General features: G+C 36.5%; 1 protein-coding gene across 6 annotated transcripts in view; it reads left to right on the forward strand.

Annotated features, from left to right (window-relative positions):
- Positions 1–20,891, forward strand: part of LOC150087516 (laminin subunit alpha lam-3-like) — a 746,420-nt gene that overhangs the window by 350,843 nt on the left and 374,686 nt on the right. For all 6 annotated transcript variants that reach the window (XM_090371226.1, XM_090371225.1, XM_090371229.1 and 3 more), the window contains one exon: positions 9,251–9,390. In XM_090371226.1, the coding sequence (XP_090227352.1) occupies positions 9,251–9,390 (140 nt within the window). The remainder of the gene's footprint in view (positions 1–9,250; positions 9,391–20,891) is intronic.

Below are 20,891 nucleotides of genomic sequence, written 5' to 3' on the forward strand. Positions count from 1 at the left end.
GGAGGCACTGTTTAAAGAAGCACTGCAGGATCATCTGTACAAGACTTCAGTTATAGCTCGGACACAGTATGGTTTTGTTAAGAGAAAGTCTTGCCTGACCAATTTGATTGGATACTATGATGTGGTCACAAAGGATCTGGATGTAGGGAATAACTTTGATATCATATATGTCCAAGCTTAAAGTCCAAGTTTGCAGACGATACGAAGGTTGGCAGGGTTGTCAAGGACACTACTGACACTATGCTGCTGCAACAGGATTTGGAAAGGTTGAGCAGATGGGCTTCGAGGTGGCAAATGAAGTTTAACATTGACAAATGTAAAGTACTACATATGGGAAGCAGTAACCCCAGAGTGACGTACCAACTCTGTGGCAGATGATACAAAGGTTGGCAGGGTTGCTAATGATAGTAATGGCAGTGTGCTACTGCAACAGGATCTTTATAATTTGGGCAGATGGGCTAAGAAGTGGCAATTGGAACCTTGACAAATGCAAAGTACTGCATATGGGTAGAAGTAACCCGAGAGAAAAGTACCAACTGTGTGGTACTATGGCCCTAGTTGCTAATGCTCCTAAAAACCAAATAACAACAACAACTTGTCTTTATGCTCAAAAGATTTTCTAATAAACAGTCATCTGTAATTACAAAATCACTAATTTCATATGACTCAGTCTCACTCACACAGCTTCTTCTCAGCATGAAAGGTCTTTCATCAGTAAAGATCAATGCAAAGTAACTATTCAGTTCATCTGCAACGTCAACTAGATAATCTAAGACTTTTCCCTATCGAGTGCTTAAGGGTCCAATCTGATTTGCTTTATTCCTCATTGTATTTACGGGTGCCTCCGTAGCCAGGTGGGCAGGAGCAGCAGTGCGTAGCACATGCTTCTTGATTAGACCGGGGTTCAAGCCCGTGCCCACCAAATACGGAGGATGCGGAAAGGTCAGGGAATGACCACCGCATATCCCCGGAGCAATATGGCCTTAGGTGCTAATGCTCCTAAAATTCAAATAACAACAACAACATTGTATTCACATACATGAAAAATTCCTTGTCCCCATTCTTTATTCTCTTAGCCAATGCTTTCTCATATTGCAGCCTTGGCCTTCCTAACCTTATTTGTGATATTATTACAAATCAACTTGTACCCGTTGTAGGTTTCTGTACTTTTTATTTCTCTGTAACTATTCCATGCTATCTTTTTCTGCTTTATTTAACCAGCCAGCTCTGTATTCATCCATCCATTTTGGCATCCTCCTCCTCCTGCAATATTTTCTTAATGGCATGAAGCAATTCATGGCTTCTGTGATTTTTGCTTTAAAAGTATTCCATAATTGAAATGTATTCACCCTCCCTTGGCAGTCCATCCAATTCATAGGTGCCATATAGTCTCTTAAACTGTCAAAGTCCCCTCTTCTGAAGTTAAGGCCTGTGCCCATTTACCTTTAACTACAGCAACATCTGTTTTTCATCTTCCAACTGACGATTGCATGATCACTTCCTGATAATTTTTCTTGTACTTTAAGCATTGTGTAGTCATCTGATTCATTAGTAGTAATGAGGCGAAGAATATTCTAACCTGTAGTACTTTCCCTAATATACTAATACAAATAATAATGATCTAATTTATTTATATTGAGTTTCCTTCCCACCTATTCCAATTAATCTGAGGGGGGGGACAGATTAAAGTTGCCCATAAAAAGACATTTACACTTGCTTGCCCATTCCATCTGCATGGAGAGACTATCGTTATACTCTTCACAATCTTCCAGTCTCTAAATTACTCCCACTTTCATTATACTTTGCTTCCAACCAACTCGCACCACACAAATTCTATGCTGGCAGACATAACTTCAGACTGAGTAAAAGTCTTTTTTGTGCTGCTTTTGAGACCAGTCCACCCCTTCTATCTTTCCTGTCTTTCTTAAATACATTATATATATACTGTAGTGGAACTCATCCCCAGTTGGCAAGGTGGCATCACATTTCTGTTATCCCTATTATATCAGCATTAGTTGTCCTAATCAGGAGTTCAAATTCGACCATTTTATTGACAGCAGTCCTGTCATTACTGTAGACACAGTTAAGCCTAATTAATCTTATATAGTTTACTACACTGACACCTCCGTTGAAGTTATTTAGTTTTGTATCCCAGGCTTTGTCTTCCCCCTCATTTGAAACATTGCTAACCTCAGAGCATCTTATCAACATTGGTTGATGTAGCAAAAAAGATTTCTGGAGGTGAGTGCAAGCAATATTTTAACCCATATCATCAGATAAACGAGGATCTAAATTACCCCCTTCCAAACCCTTAGGGTATCTTCAGTGATACTGGCAAAAATCCAGTCTCATCGAAGAAGTGAGTAATGATCGTCTTCCAACTTTTTATTAATTTTGAAACCTTCCGTGTGATTAATGATCACCAATATGGATTCTGTCAGTGTCGATCCACTAGTGATGTATTGACTATCATCTTTGACAAATTAAATTAAAATTTTTGTGAAAATCCAGCAGTTTCACTTGACATTTTTAAGGCTTCTGATCCTGTTTAGCATAAAGTTCTAACCAAGTTTCCATCACATGGCCTGCCTATTGTTTTTTGCAATTGAATATCTGGTTTTCTCTCTGACTGCTCACTGTGGGGGTTGGTAGATAGCCTGTCTTCTAACTTCTCCACTAATGCATGCTGGTGTTCCAAGGTTCAGTTCTTTTTCCCACTCTTTCTCTTGTATGTTAATACCTTTCTTTTGACTCGAAATCCTATCCATAGTTTGTTGATGATTGCATACTAATTCCACTTTACAGTTTAAGAAACCTTGCACTACAGTCTCAACTTCTCTGAGCAATTCCACTAGCAATTGCTTTAAGTACTGATCTCCAAGTAATTCCCCAGTGAGGTGAAGGAAACTTAATTAACTTCACCCCTTCTAAAAGTGTCTACAGGAGTCTACTGCTCCTGTGCTCATCTTTGATTACACTCAGATCACATATCTCTATTAGGAATTACCCTGAATTTTAATCTCTCTCTCTCTCTCTCTCTCTCTCTCTCTCTCTCTCTCGGCATAAGCACATCACAGATATATTTCCTCTGCATCAAAAAACTGGATTTTTTTTTTTGCTCTTGGCATTATTTTTCTTCTGAACAATTACTTGCTTTGTACAAATTTCAAATCTGCTTCATCGCATGGAATGTTTTCCCCACATCTGGAGTGGTGCCCCAAAACCTGTTCCATGCTTCTTAACTCCATTCAAAAGAAGGCAGTCAGGTTAATTAATGACCCATCTCTTATAAAGTCTCTCCACTCTTAGTCTCATAGACATTCTGTTTCTACTGCATGTCTTTTCTATAGATATTTCCTTGGGCACCGTTCGTCTGAATTGGTTTTGTAATTTCCCCTTTCTCTCTCTTCCAAACAGTATGAACATATGCTGCAACCAGTCAACATCCTTTTGCTGTCCAACTCTGAACTCACAGAACCAACTTTTTCTCTTCTTCGTTTATTCCTTCCATTTCTGTTTTCTAGAACAACTTTCCTTCACATGTTTTCTGAAAATTGCAATCTACAAAAATTCAAGTCTAATGTCAGCAGGTATCTTCTGTCCTCTCAGCCTTCAAATATATATGGTTCTAAGTAATATAGCTTCTGTTTATCTTTAATGTTTATGGTTTTCATTAAAAAAACATTATTATTTGTTTGATTTTATTTATATTGCTGCACACTTATACAATGCTATTGACTACAGTACAATATGTCTATACATTCCTAAATTCTTATGGACTTTAATTCTCTTAGCAGAACGTAATGATTGTTGGAATCGGGGCCACTGCGACCCTATGTGCCGCCTCAAAATATTTGGATTAAAAAATAAAATAAGGTGTAAATAATTATTATTAATTTATTGAAAAAGAAAATAATTACAACATATCTCACATTAGATAGTATGAATCAGAGCTGTAATACTCAATATGTTCTACGTTGATAATAATATTAGTAAATTAATAAGAGGAGTTTTCCTCAATATAGTACGTGGAACACTTCCGTATGATACCCTCCAGAAATTAAAACGGAAAAAACGAAAAAATCGGCAACTTACCGGTCCATTAAAGTAAAATATAAATAAAGTAAAATATAAATAATTAAATAATCAATTTAACACAATTCAAAATCAATTCAAAACAATTAAAATTCAAATTAACGCAATTAAAAGAATAACGACAATATTCAAAACGATCTTCCTTCCTGAAGCTGACAATGCTTTTCGACCGACTGTCGTGATCACAGGAATGAAAATCACCGAATCAGGCTAAGCCTGCAACTTAAATAGTGATTATGTGTCTTCGCGCATGCGCGTAAAGGTCCACGCATCGGAGATCAAATATGGCCGCCGAACATTAACAGAATTCTCGTGTAATTTAATTTCAATGGTTTCTGCAATTAATAGTCGCGTATAATTACGTTGAACGTTAAGTATTTTGGCCTCGTTAAATAAAAAAGTATGTTTTTCGTTAATGGCATGAAAGGCTAATTCTGACGCTGCTGAACGAGAAGCACGAACTGAGGCTTCGTGTTGATTTACACGAATATTAAGAGAAAACCGCGTCGAACCCTGATAAGACGAGTCGCAATCACCGCAAGAAATGTTGTATACTAGATCATTAATTTGTGTTGTGAACGCGGAAAGAACCGAGCGATTGTTCAGTATAGTGTGTAACTTCCGTATAGGCCTAGCTATAATTTTAAATTCGGTATCTTTAAAGAATCTGTTAAGCTGTTTGTGCCACTGTTCAACGTATGGGACAGAAATAAAGTATTTTTTGATATTACTATTGTTGATTGGTGCAGTATTTTGTATCCTATCCTTAGCTTGTACCCTAATTCGATTTATTGTGTTAATGGGATAACCCCTGTTCACGAATCTGCTAGTTAATATTTGTATTTCTGAGTCCAAAGTAGACCACGTCCAAAGTAGTGTTCCACGTACTATATTGAGGTAAACTCCTCTTATTAATTTACTAACATATCTCACATATATAATATAATGAAACAACAAACAAAAATAACAAAATCATTCTGAAATTCTGGAAATAAACTTTAAATTCTAAATCACAGTAATCGTATTCTGTCACAATAATAAAATAAAAGGAAAATTATAATTTTAAAAAAATTATACAAATTTATGTTTCCTTGCTTTAAGAGATGCAAATTTATTAATTATTTCATTTATATTTATTTGTTCCAAATGATCATTTTCTATTGAAATTATTGCCTAATTAGAGAGTCATTGTTGAGACATTGTCGATCGTAAATAATTTTTGATTAATTTTAATTTTGAAAAACTCTGTTTACCTAAGGCAACTGAAACTGGTAAAGTCAGAAAAATTGGCATTAGCATGAGTAGTGGCATATGAGGCAAGAAAGCAAGCTTATATAAGCAGCATCAGGTATCTTCTGTCAATTTCCCATTCACCTCGCCATCCACTCCAAAAAAGTTTGTCAAGTTCTTCCTTGAATTTATTTAAGCTATCAACTTCCACAACAACAGATGGGAGTTTGTTCCAGCATTCATCTACCTAAATGCAAATTTCCGAACATCTATTCTACAACTGTCTTTCCTCAATTTGAATCTATGCACCCTCAAGTTCATAATCTGGGCAAGAGGAAGAATCTTATCAGCATTGGGCTCAGCCATCTCCACTGTAATAATATTGTTACAGTGGCGATGGCTCAACCCATTCAAAGCCTTATACGCCTCAATCAGATCACCGCACAGGTGTCTAGTCTCTAGATGCTGAAATTTGCAGAACTTAAGACTTTCTTGGTAAGAGCACCCATTTGTTTCCCTCATTTGCATAAATTCTTAATGCAACTGCTACATTTGGAAAAGTATCTTTAATATTGTTTTTAAAAATATATTGTAACACTTCAGATGGAGTAATGTCTTTAATCTTACTTTGAAGTACTCTTAATTTCTTCAGTACTGTTAAACCATCAATATCAGACTCATTACAATCAATATCACTTAATTTAATATGTAAATCTTTGCAAAGATTTAAGAAATGGTTGTATGATCATTTTTTTTATATTCAGAAATATTATAAAATATTTTAAATATTTCTACTTGTTCTTTCCTATTTCTAAACCTTTCAGTTAATGAGAAAATTGTGTTTATAATTTGAAAGAAAAAATAAATTTTGAAATTTTGTTGCAGATCTTGAATAGCGTCCTCTCTACTTTCGTAATCAAAGTGACGTCTTTTCAGTCTTTTCCTTACAGTGCTTACTTCTGGAAACTAAGCGGCAATGTCAATTATAGTAGTCATATTATTAGCCGAATTGAGAAATTTTTGGAATGCTTCCTCTGTTCTATTTCCTTGAAAATATTCCATGATTTCTCATTGGTTAGGGGTGTAAGGCATGGATGTTCCATGTCTCCCATGGTATTTGATTCATATGCAGAAACACTGATGAAAGAATTCAAAGAAGAGCTGAAAGGAGGTGTAAAAATAGGAGGGGAGAAGATAAAGACAATAAGATTTGCAGATGACTAGATATTTATTGCTAACAATTAAGAGGCGCCTCCGTAGCCAGGTGGGAAGGAGCAGCAGTGCATAGTACACGCTTCTTGATTAGACCGGGGTTCGAGCCCGTCGCCACCAAATATGGAGGATGCGGAAGGGTCAGGGAATGACCACCGCATATCCCGGAGCAATATGGCCTTAGTTGCTAATGCTCCTAAAAACCAAACAGCAAACAGCTAACAATTAAGAATTACAGGGCTCCTTGGACATTTTGAACAACACAATAAAGCAGTAAACTATGAAGATTAACAGCAATAAAATGAAGGTAATGTTAATTTCAAAGAGGCCAGGAAGAAAAATCAACTTAACATTAGATGGAATAATATTGGAACAGGTCGACAGATACAGGCACTTGGGAAGCAATGACAGAAAATGAAAAAGCCTGGAAGAAATAAAAACAAGAATTGCAATGGGAAAAGAGGCATTTAGTAATAGTAAAGAACTATTGAGAAGAAATTACAAGAAGAATTAAGAAAGCAAATGATGAAAACATTAATATGTACTATATGGCTCTGAAACATGGACACTGGGAAAGATGGGTGTAGAGGAGAATGGAAAGGGTGAAATGGGTGGACAGAGTGAGTAATGAGATTTTCAGGAAAGTAGAAGAGAGAACCTTAATAAAGAATTAAGAAGGAGATAATATAACTATAGTAGTAGTAGTAGTAGTGGCACATGATGCAAGAAAGCAAGTGTAGGAGCTTATGCAGCATCAGCCAAAAAAAAAAAAAAAAAATCACACCATTCCCTCCAAATGCCTGTCCAGTTCCTCCTTAAATTTATTTAACCTATCAACTTCTACAACGACAGGACACGTATTGAGAAGAGAAAGCATGTAGAGGAAGGGGATTGAGGGGTAGATGTGTGGGAAGAGAACTGTTGGGAGAAGGAGAATTGGAATGATGGATTGGATGATAAGAGGAAATTATGCAGGAATTAAAAGATAGCACAAGACAGAGAAGCATGGTGCCAATGGAGTCCTGAACCTGCCTGAGGGCAGAGAACTTGAAGAAAAAGATTTTATAATTGCAAAATATAAATATGAACACAAATCCAGATAAGCAACTTAACGTGTCTGCAATTTCGTGTGCTATATTTATTTTAAATGAATTATTTGCCTGCTGTGTTGAATACTGGTAAATGACAGAAGTCTGTTGATCATCTGATTGTGTAAAACCAATCAGATGACCAGCATGACTTCTGGGTATGTGGGACAGGTGGAATCCCTTTTGCTCTTAATTCGTGCTTAGCAGCAGCAGCACTAATTGACTCAATTGCCTGAAGGCCAGAAGTGCGAACAATGCGTTCCCAGTAAAGTCTCTCGTAATCCATTGTTATATGGAAATTTTCTTCGTTCTACTGAAACTATTATAAATGTAATTACCCAGGGGAAATTTGAAAAAATCGCTAAATAGAAAATTTTTCTATAAAGAAATTCATTAAACAGAGGTCCGACTTGCATATGTCAAAAATTTTTTTGCCACCCTCCTCCTGAACTGCTGCCTGTAAGTGACACTTACCTCGCCTACCCACTTTCGGCAGCCCTGGATGGAATAAATTTCCACCCTGGTTTTCTGGAAGTGAATAGTTTTAATAAATTTAAAGAGGAGTTGGTCAAATTATTAGAATGGATGGGCAAACTGAGTGGGTTAAGATTTTTTTTTAATGGTTGATGTGCGATATGCATTTGCTTTATTTCATCATTTTGCCACTAGTAATATTATCCTCTGGCATTTCTCATGTTGTCGAAACAAGTTAAACCTGCATTGTCATCTCTTTGGGCACTTAGCTGTCCACTGGTGAGAAGATAATTTCTAAAATGGTACCATCTGGTTAGTGGCACTCAAATGAAAATGAACAGCAATATGCTTCTCCTTATAGGTGAAAGCACTTATGGAAATTATTCAAGTATAAGAGTAAATCAACTTATTGTGAAGGGGTTTATAATATGAGATATATTATAATAATGTCTTTTCATTTATGCAGATGCTTACTTAAATGGTACCCTTGTACTGCTATTATGATTCCAACACCTTATTTTTAATTGAGAAAATAAATTCTGATTGAGCATTGATCTCTAAAATGAAAGTCAATTTGTGTTGGGTTACTTAAGGAAAAATTTATACTATAAGGAAAGTATATCTCATATTGTCTTTCATTAATCCTTGTGCCTTGCCATCTCTTCAGTGTTCCTTTTAAAAGAAGAATGGCAAGTTGTTTTGGCTGTTTCTGATGAGAAGTAATAGAACTTACAAAATAAAAACAGAAATAATTGCAGCATGAGAGGTTGGTGATTAAATTTCAGAAGTTTTTTGCAGTTTAGTCACTATCTCTCATATTGCATATTTCATTGTCAATATTTTGCCATAACTGGTGGCTGTTGGCTTACCCTCTGAAGGTAGAGCAACTGAACTAAAACATGGGTGACATGGTGACAGCCCATTATGGATAAAGTAGTGCATGCTTTTTGAGTGGCTTATATTTATTAATCATGTTTTTATTTACATAGAAGGCATTGATCAATGACACTGATGAGCAAACCAAGGTTAGACTCTTATAAAACTGGGATAGAGGTCCTGCTGTTTTAATTAGTTGAAACTTTATGAACAAGCAATTTGTTTGAAATATGATCATGACCTTGTTTACTTTTCGTTATTTCTATTTTTGTTAGAATGTGAACCATGCAGAACTAAAGGTCGTATTTGTGATCCAATTTCTGGAAACTGTGTTTGTCCACCAAACACAATTGGAGAACTCTGTGAACGCTGTTCAGAAACATCATGGGGTTATGATCCACTGAATGGCTGCAAGGTAAAATGTGGGGGTTCACTCTTTTCTTTGAATTTAACCTGATAAATATAATTTCGAATTTTTGAATATCTGAATTTAACCTGATAACCCAATAAATCTAATTCCTGATTTATGACATTTGGATTGATTTGCAGATTTGTCGAGGTACACCATTCTGGACAGTGATATCATTATGATTGCTAGTATCAAATTAGCTACAGTGATTTTTAGCTAGATTTATTGATTTTTGTTTCAATTTTAGGCATATCTAAAATTTACAACGAAACGTTCTGCTATTATAATTTATTGACTTACATGTTATAAAAGTTGCATATCTTTTTATTTCATTTTTTTAAAAAATATCCTTGATGAACATAATCCCAGATATGAATATATATCATTCATGTTGGATTTAATAAAGATTTGGATGTCAATATCTTTTACTTTCAATGTTTAAAACAAAAAGTAAATGTGTGTGTGTTTGTTTGCTTTAATTTTGATAAAGTACATTTAGAATACAGATGAAAAATGCAAATAACTTTACAATACAGTTTATTGCATTTAGTTTTACTGTTGTGTCATATGCTATACATTAAGTAATTATTATTAATTAGGAACAAAATTAAAATCTTGAACACCATTTCATTAGAAAGACATCTATTAAACTTAAAATTTTTATTTAAATTTTAATGGATTCTGGATAAAGATTTAGTTTAGGGTGCACACTTCAAAATGGCGGTGAGGAGAAGAGGGGGAAAGCAGTGACTCCGCCTACTCACTGTGTTCCCCTCTTCTCCTCGACTGCACGTGGTGGATGTCACGTGACATCAGAGCTGAAAATGAAGGAAAAAAGGCAATTTTTTTAAAATCAATCAAGAAACAAAAATGCAGGGATGGTGAAACAAAAATGCGTTATTCAGGGATGGCGAAATGTCACGTGACATCACAATATGTCAGAGCTAAAATGAAGAAAAAGAAACAGCAAAACGGGAATTTTTTTTTTTTTAAAAAAAACAAGAAATATAAATTTTGCAAACTGCAATTTTTCTTGCGCATAAATGACTATACAATTGCACATGCGTTAAAAATTAAATTGCTGTTTCTTAATGCACCAATTGACTACAAAAATGTTAATTTTTTAAAATTTTTGGTGGTGGCTGCTGCCCCCAAAACCCTTACTTTTGAGATCGAATATAACGACAATTCCACCTGCATTAACAATGAAATTGCTGTTTGTTAATGCATAAAATGTCTACAAAAATGCTTATTTTTTAAAAGTTAATAATAACTGAACCAATAACTGGGAAAACAATGAAATTGTGGAAAAACTACAAGAATACAAAGAAAACTCACCTCATCAGTCAGCCTAGCACGATAATAACTGAACACTTTAATACACAAAATGAAGGCGATTACGCAATCCTAATTAGCCAAATCAGTTAACTTAAGAGTAGAAACATCACTTTTGTACAAAAAAAAAAAAAAAAAAATTAACACCTAATATACAAATTCATTCAATTAATAAATTCATAATAGCCTAAATTCATTCAATTGAATGAATTATGGCAGCTGCAATCTTTTTGGCATTATGATGAAAGGTAACTGTGTCTAAAATAAAAATAACACCTTGTGGTATTTCTATTTCTAATTAAGGCAGTTGCAACTTTTTTGGCCAGTCCAACTTTCGTACAACTTTCTCTGCTAATATTCAGCATTCGCCCAGCCCGGCATTTGCAGATGATCCTTTTTAGCTGGTAAGTCTCCCGGCAGTTGGCCGGCATCGGTACACAGATTTTTCCTGTAATATTCAGGATTCAGCAGCAATGGTTTGCGGCGCCATTGGTTTTACCCTCCGCTGTCACGTGACAGATTCATCTGCTGGCTAAAGGATTAGCTCTGCAAGGAGAACAGGGAGAAAAATTGAAGTAGGTGTGGTCTCCACCTGCCAGTCACTGCTGTGTCAGCGAGTTTAGAGAGGGTGCACCCTAAACTAAATCTTAGCCAGATTCTGATATCTAAAAGTGGTAGATGTGCAACTCATATTTGTTTATCAAGTGTGAGTTGCATATCGAACTAAAGAAGGCAGTTTGCTATCTTGTTCTATCACTCTTTGTAGTCAGTATATTCTTGGATTCCTCCTCCACCATTCCTTCTGTATGCCTGTTACCATGTATGACTCGTATTTCAATCAAAGTATTAAAATATAATAATTATGCATAATGAATATATGTAGATATTTAAAAATTATAAAATTCAAAATAATTGATGATCATATTTTAGTTATGTGTAATCTTTCCCATCTCTGTGTATCATATATTTATACAGTTGATTCCGGTTATTTGGGACACATCGGGAGTAGTGAATTTTGGCCCGATTAAGCAGCTGCCCCAATTATCCGAAGTTCACGTAAAAAAAAAGTTAAAAATACAATGGACCCCCGCTTTACAATTGGTTCACAGTACAATCATCACGTTGCGATGGAGTCACCATAAGAAAGTACTGTTCACTATACGATGTGTAGTAAGTGCCGGTCATTGTGATCACGTTTGTGAATTCAATTTTAATTCTATTAAATAGTGATTATAATTAGCGAAAAAAGGAGGAATATTATCCATAGGCTATAAAAGTGATGATATATTAAGCAGAAATTTACCCTTTATTACCTTACCAATTAAAAAATTAAATGATACGTGAAAATTAGAATAATTAATATGCACTGTAATATGTACATACTAACTAGTCGACATTTCTGTTCACTGACATTTGTGGGTGGGGGTTAAAATTTAAAACAGTAAAAAGATAAGCAATCAATAACAAAGAACACAGCACACACAAATTGCAAGTAACACAATATGCACAAGTGAGAATGGAGTAACAAGTTACAAAGCTTTAAAAATAGGAATGAAGAGAAGGTTCTGAAAATTAATTTTTTTATATGATTGAAGATTCCATGGAAGTGTAAACACATTTCACCACAATAACCCACAAATTTCCAGCTGTCCGTATTATCGCAAATTCAATAAGATCGAGTTTACTATCCATTTATGATAGATTGCACTAACAGTTTAAAAGCCCAATAGACAGGTGACTGCTAATTGTTTTTATTGTTTTATGGTCGTGACCTCCAGGAATCCGACCGAACCACTTGATACGATCAGAGACAATTTTAGTGCAATCTCTAGTGCTGCAGTCTCCTGCCCCGATTAAATGGCATACTGTTCCAATTAAGCGAAGTAAACCCTGGCTATTTTCTCGATTGGGTTCTGTTTTTTAAGATTTGCTCCAAATAAATGGCTGTCCCGATTAACCAGTGGCCCAAATAACTGGAATCCACTGTATATATATATATATATATATATATATATAAAATATTGATAAAAATAATAGGATATAATGATATTACTGAATATCTAAGCAAGCAAGAAAAAGTATTAAATTATTGAACTGGGTTATGGATCCAGGGCACTGTTAGTTATAGCAGAAATACCCAGCAGCCATAATGAAATATAGACAAATGTATTTTAATAGTATATTGGGTAGGGGTGCTGACCTGTCAAGTGTAATTACATGGAAAAAATTGATAGTGCCAGCAAAGTAAAAGCAGATTACCTGAAATTAAATGAAATTAAGATTAACATAAAAATAATAATGATAACAAAAATGGTACCTAATGCAGTGGGTCCCATCAACTAATATAAATATATTGTACAGAGAACTATCGGCTTTTATCTTTGGTGTCCAATGTAGCTCTGTATTTGCCACACAGCTAGTTTCACTGATTCTGGTCTAAGCACACCGTACGTTGTCAAAAACCTGACTTTATTCCTTTATTTTAAATTACTTTGTTTAAATTTCATACTGGGCTTTTTGCCTTTATTTTTTAATTCAAACTTTCATTCAATTTTACTTTAACAGGATTTAATCAGCATTATTTTAGCTTTTTAACTTTACTTTTTTATTATTTTTATTTATGTTTGAATTTTATTCCTTCCTTTTGGTCTCTGTCGGGTCGGCTATGATGTATATGTTTTGTACAAATACATCATAACAGAAACAGAGACCCTGCTTATTCCTGTGGCTGTTATGGTTTTGGCTGCTGACCCTGTGAAGAAGTAGTTAAAGTCCTAGGACCCATTGCATTAGGTACCATTTTTGTTATCATTATTATTTTTATGTTAATCTTAATTTCATTTAAGTTCAGGTGATCTGTTTTTACCTTGCTGGCATTCTCAATTTTTTCATTGTAATTACACCTGACAGGTCAGCACCCCTACCCAATACACTGTTAAATACATTTGTCTATATATATATATATATATATATATCACATATATTTGAGGTGTATAAAGTCTTGAATGGTTTGAGCATGCTCAATGCTAATGGGATTCTTCCTCTTGCTCAGAATAATCACCTGAGAGAGCATAAATTCAAATTGAGGAAAGCCAGTTGTAGGATAGATGTGCGGAAGTTTGCCTTTAGCCAGCGGGTAGTTGATTGTTGGAACAGAGTTCCATCTTTTGTTGTGGAAGTTGATAACCTAAATAAATTTAAGGCTGAGCTGGACATGTATTTGGAATGAATAGAAGGGTGAAATGGGAGCGGGTTTTTATTTTTTTTTTATTTTTGGCTGATGCTGCATGAGCTTGCTTTCTTGCATCATATGCCTCTACTAATGCTAATGCTAATAGAGTAGACTCTCAATTTTCCGGGATAGATGGTAAAAAGGAATTCCCGGATAATAAATTTCCCGGTTAATCCAAAAATACAGTAAGTCCCTGACATACGTAAGAGTACATTACAGGTCTTCTTACGTAAGTTGAGTTTTACGAACTTGGGAATGACTGATATACCGTATTTCCCCATATATAAGATGCACCTTAATTTTGAGGCCCGAAATTTGAAAATAAATGTATTACATAAAGTTATTGAACTCAAGTTTTATTCATCATAAAATTCATACAACTCATCACTGTCAAAACTCCCATCCATTAGCTTGTCCTCATCTGTGTCTGACGACGAATCACTGTCTTCATATATTGCCTCGTCCTCAGTTCCATCTATGGCATTTGAAATGCCACACTTCTTAAATGACTTGACAACAGTCTCAATCTTGATATTATCCCAGGATCTTTTCACCCAGGTACAAACTTCTCCTATAGATGGTTTCTTCCTGCTGGTGTCAAATTGTCCCCAGAAGACTTCATCCATTGGTTCCATTCGTCTCTCATGGCAGCTTTGAAGGGTTTGTTAATGCTGACATCAAGTGGTTGGAGCTGGGATGTCAAGCCTCCAAGTGTGATGGCAAGTTTTGTTTTTTGCTCTGCAGCAATCTTCTTTGTATTTTTTGTTATGTGTGCCCTGAACTGATCAAGCACCAATAGGACAGGTTTGCGTAAGAGGCCACCTGGTCTCCTGCTCCAAACTTTCTCAAACCAGATCGTCATCCCATCCTGATCCATCCAACCCGTGTCATGAACATGGACAATCACTCCTCGAGGAATGTCTTCTTTTGGAATTGTTTTGCGTTTGAAAATCAGCATAGGAGGCAGCTTGGTTCCGTCGGCACAACAAGCTAGAACAACTGTATAATTGCTCTTTTCATGTCCAATTGTCTTCACAATTAGTTTTCATCCTCTTCTTATCAACAGTTCTGTTACTTGGGACCAAATTGAAGGGGGACTTTGTCCATATTTGCAATCTGTCCCAACTCAAACTGATGTGTCTTTCCGACATCGAATGACAAAAACGATGAAATTCAAGGTTGATTGATTGATTGATTTGGTAGTTGTTGGCGCATCGGCTTCTGTGGCCATATTACACCTCCCAAGGTTTTTGCAGTACTTTGATCCAAGCCCGAGGCGGGAATCGAACCCGCGACCTTTGGGTTGCCGGGCAGGTACTTTACCCACTCGGCTAGCCTGGTCGGCTGAAATTCAAGGACCTGCTGCTCATAGCTTTCAGGCATCTTTTGGGCAAGTCTGGTGCGTGTACGCATGCTTAGCACCAATTGTGTCCTGCTTTGAAATCAGTAACTTCTTTTTCATCAGCAATTCTCCTTGCCTTGTGCTGAACCATCTTTGTGGACAGAGGAATTCCAATTGCCCTTTGCTCTTCACTCCATATCTTCAATTCCTTCTCTAAATCAGGCCATTTTGCTGACTTGCCTCTAATGGCCTTCTTCTGCCGTGGCATTTTCAGTGGGGTTTCTTCTTCCTGTAGCCAGTCTCGGATTGTTTTCTCAGTTGGAGGAGGACCAAACTTACGTTCAGCAGCACAATTTCCATTCACTTTTGCAAACTGGATCACTTTTAACTTGAATTCAGCACTGTACGAAAATCTTTTCTGAGCCATTTCTGGACAGAACGTGGCGAAACATAACCTAATATACTGGTAACAAGTGCGAAACAATGACTGAAAAGACAACAAGTGCAAAAAAGCGGGAAATGCAAGTAAAAATCTACAACCACTGTATAAGATGCACCCAGTTTTTAGACCCCAAATTTTTCGAAAAAAGGTTTGTCTTATATAAAGGGAAATACAGTAATATTGCTACTATATCCCTGATATGCTAAAATTACAAAAACCACATAATATCCTCAGAAGAATGAAGAAAAATAGTGATATATTTTAATTAGTTCAATTAAATTATCTGGGAACAGCGGTGAAGTAGCCGGAGTGGCACATAAGAAAAGAAAACACAAAAGGAAGAAAAAATGCATGTTATTGTACTGTAAAAACTGATATGTGTTTCGTAGCCTTGGTTATTTGGTGCCGATCCCTTCACCGCTTCTCGTATTCTGTCTAACATAATGTAAGTCCAAAGTTACGTAAGTCTTGGACTTACTGTATCAAAAAATGTTCAGCAACATGTAAAAAGTATGGTGATAGATAAAAAACGAAAAAAAACTTACCACACACTACTTGCGTGTCCAATGTGATGCTTCCCTTTATTTTTTACAATGTCGCGTATGGTTTGGTCACCAACATTATACTGGTTCTTTAGAGATTTAACGGATACGCCATTTTCAAACTTTTGAATAACTTCAAGTTTTGTTTTATTGAAAGCACAACTCTTGCGTTTGCCCATGATTTTTGCGATTTCTAAACAAAAAAAAAAAAAAAAAATACCGACATCCCTGACATAAACCAAAATTTGTCCTTTTGTGGTATGACGAAAAAAAAAATTTTAAAAAATAATAATAAAATAAAATTATGCAATTTATGCTATTCTATATACACTCTGAATTGTGACCACCTACCTAATACCACGTTGGGCAACCATTTGCACGGATAACAGTCACTATTTGTCTAGGAATTGACTTCACAAGAAGTCTGAAGATGTTCATAGGGATCTGCAGCCATGCTGCCTTCAAGGATTTCTACTGTGTCACAATAGATGGTAGTTTCAGGTGTTCAATTGGATTGAGGTCAGGCAAATTTGGAGGCCAATCAAGATGTATGATATCTTCATTGTGTTCTTCAAACCACTTGTGCACAGTGTAGGCCTGATGACAATGTCCCACTTCTGTCTGGAAAAGAAATACAATATGGCAGGATGCATATGGTCTCCCAAGAGCTGCTGGTGGATCTCACCAGTGAAATGTTGCACTATATAGACCAGGGGTCTTATCTTACCAGTAAAAAAACATGCCCCATATTTTAAGCAACCACCACCTTCCTGGATAGTGGGCATCATGCATGATGGGTCCATGGACTCATGTTGCTTTCACCACACCCAAAGGCATCCATCAGCATGTTACACCAGGTATTTGGACTCATCTGACCAGCACACTCATTTCCACTCCTCCATTGTCCAGCCAGCATGTTGTTGATACCACAGCATTTGCCGTTGATGATGATCAGCAATGAGGAGATTGCATCTCTTGGGTTGTCTGAGTGTGCTATGCATTGTCATTTGGGATATTGTTCTTGCATTTCACGAAATAATGAGTAATGAGACAACCAGTGTTTAATGCCTGTAATTAAGTTGGACTGTATTCTCCTTAGAAAATAATTTTAGCACATGTATTGGAGTTTTGGTTTTAAATTTCTTATTGATTAACTCAGGTAATCTTAGTATTGGCAATAATAGTCGCAAATGATGCAAGAAACAGGCTTATAAAGCATTAGCCAGAAAAAACCCTTCCTGCATCACTTTTGCATCTCCTCCAACAGTTTGTCTAATTCTTCCTTCCTTTTATTTATCAAACTACCTACTTCCACAATAAGAGATGGAAGTTTGTTCCAACAATCAACCACCCACTGCAGTGGCATAGCCAGATTTTGAAGTGAGGGGGAGCAAAGGGATAAAATAGTCATCAATTGTTTGTTTGAATGTTACTTGGGAAGAAGACACCAAGTACAACAAAATTTATTATAGGGGAGCATTCACTCCCCCTGCTCCCCAAAGCTATGCCACTGACCCACTGGTTGAAAGCAAACTTCCTTACATCTGTCATGCGACCATCGTTGTTCAGATTGAATTTTATGCCCTCTCACATGTGTAGTCTGAGCATGAGGAAGAATGCCATCAGCATTGAGCTTGCTCGATGCATTCAAATCCTTAAAAATCTCAATCAGATCACCTTGCAGGTGCATATTCTCCATATTCTGCAATTTGCAGAATTGGTGCGAAATTTTTTCTTGGCGAAAGCAACTTTTGTTCTCTTACCAATCTTATCATTGCCCTTCTCTGTATACTCTAAAAGGAAGGGGATGAATCTGATTGGTCCACTTGATATCGATGGTTCAACTTTGATGATCCTGCTCAGATAGCAAACAAACTGAATGAGTATTTTGCATCTACATAATAGCAGAAGGTTATCAAATTGTAGCAGGGTTCTTAATGATTTTGTAATAACTGAGAGCAAAGTGGAGGAGAAATTGTTGAAGTTAAACATAAGAAAGGCACCTGGGGTGGATGGGATCTGTCCAGTTATATTAAAGGAGGCAGCAAAGCAACTAAGCAAACCCTTAGCCATAATTATGAGAGCATCCTTGGACTAAGAGGAGGTCCCCACAGACTGCAGATGTGCAAATGTATCCCCAATTGACAAAGGCGGATCGAAGGGTGACACGAGTAATTACAGACCAGTTAGTTTAACTTCTGTTCCTGGTTAAATAATGGAGTCACTGGTTAAAGATGCATTGCAGGATCATCTAGATAAGACTGCAGCAATAATTCAGACACAGCATGGGTTTGTTAAGGGAAAGTCTTGTCTGACAAATTTGATAGGATATTATGATGTGGTTACAAAGGAACTGGATGCAAAAAATAATTTTGATATCATATATTTGGATTTCAGGAAAGCTTTTGACACTGTTGCACATGGAACACTATTGTACAAATTGGAGCAGAATGGCATTAAGGGTAAGTTGCTAAGAAGACAGAGGGTGGTAATTAATGGGTGCTGCTCTTCGTGGATTAATGTTATTAGTGGAGACCCAGAGGGTTCGGTGTTGGATCCTCTGTTGTTTTGTATATTTATTAATGATATTGACAAAGGTATATCAGGCTTAGTGTCGAAGTTTGCAGATGATACAAAGGTTGGCAGAGTTGTTAATGACAGTAATGGCAATGTGCTACTGCAACAGGATCTAGATAATTTGGGCAGATGGGCTAAGAAGTGGCAACTGAAGTATAACCTTGACAAATGCAAAGTACTGCAGATGGGTAGAAGTAACCTCAGAGAAACGTATCAACTGTGTGGTACTACACTTAAGGTGGTAGAAAATGAAAAAGACCTGGGAGTAATTGTGCAGTCAGATATGAAGTTTTCTGAGCAGTGCAGACAGGCTGCCAGGGCAGTTCATTGGGGTTTTGTCAATGATATATAGGAATTTTGCTAGCAGGGAAAAGGAGGTGATTGTCCCTCTGTATAAGGCAATGGTCAGGCCACACCTTGAGTACTGCGTACAGGTTCTGGAGGCCTCATTTTAGGAAGGATGTAGATTTGCTTGAGCGTGTACAGAGAAGGGCAACAAGATTGATGAGGAGAATGAAGGGATCCTCTTACCAAGAGAGGCTTAAGTCGTGCAAACTGCAGTTTGCACAACTTAAGCCTCTCTTGGTAAGGGTTGAGCATGCTGAATTCTGATGGAATCCTTTCACTTGTTCAGATTACGAACCTAAGGGGGCATAAATTTAAATTAAGAAAAGACAGATGTAGAATAGATGTGCAGAAATTTGCCTTTAGCTAGCGTGTGGTTAATTGCTGGAACAAACTTCCATCTGTCGTTGTGGAAGTTGATAGGTTAAATAAATTTAAGGAGGAACTGGATAGGCATTTGGAGGGAATGGTGTGATTTTTTTTTTTTGTCTGATGCTGCATAAGCTCATATGCTCACTTGCTTTCTTGCATCACATGCTACTACTACTACTAGGTGCAGAGGTGGAAGTATTTTCCAACAATCAATACTCTCACAATTCACCAATCTTGTTGCCATTCTCATTTCTTCCTAAAATGAGGCCTCAAGACCTGTATGCAGTACTTAAGGTGCAGTCTAACCATTGCCTTGTACAATGGAAAAATCACCTCCTTATCCCTGTTAGCAAAGTTCCTGTATAGCTTTCCATTAGCTGTCCTCACAGCCTCTCTGCACTGCTCAAAAAACTTCTTATCTGACTGCACAATTACTCCCAGGTCTATTTCATTTCTCACTACCCTAAGTGTATACCACACAGGTGGTATATTAAGCTGAAATTATTGCTATCCATATGCAGCACCTGGCATTTGTTAATGTTGAACTTCAACTAGCATTTCTCAGCCCATCTCTCTAATTTTTCTAGATCTTGTATTGGCTTACCTTGATTACTGTCATTAACCACCCTGCTAACCTATGTATCATCTGAAAACTTAGACATTAAGACCGATACATCTTCATAAATATCATTAATAAATGTAGAAAACAACAATGGGCACAGCACTGAACCCTCAGTGACTCCACCAATAAAATTGTCTATGAAGAGCAGTGTCCATTAATAACTACTCTCTGTCTTCTTCCATTCAGCCATATCTCTCTCTCTCTCTCTCCCTCCCTCTCTCTCTCTCTCTCTCCCTCCCTCCCTCCCTCCCCCCATAGTATTAATGCCACACTGCTCCAATTTGTACTGTAGTCTTTTATGTGCAGCAGTATCAAAAGCTTTCCTGAATTTATTTTATTTTGACACTATATACTTGTTTTATTTTTTATAATTATTAAATTATTTTTTGGATCCAGTTCCTTTGTTACTGCATCAAAATATCTAGTCAGATTGGTCAGACAAGACCTTAACAAATTGTTGTTGTGACTGCTGTATAATTGCAGTCCTGTCTGGATGGTCCTGCATTACTTCTTTAACCAGCGACTCTGTTATTTTCCCTAGAACAGAAATTAAGCTAACAAGTCTGTCAATCATAAGAGGTAATAGGAGGAAATATACAGGTGTTTCCTAGTTTGTTGGCTGTACTTTCAAGATCGATTCAGGACCTGAAAGCAGTTTAGTTTTATATGAACTTTTTTCATTGTGTCTAATTTTGAAC

Source organism: Mastigoproctus giganteus, chromosome 4 (genome assembly GCF_048544385.1).
Source record: "Mastigoproctus giganteus isolate SK-2022 chromosome 4, ASM4854438v1, whole genome shotgun sequence".
NCBI lineage: Eukaryota > Metazoa > Arthropoda > Arachnida > Uropygi > Thelyphonidae > Mastigoproctus > Mastigoproctus giganteus.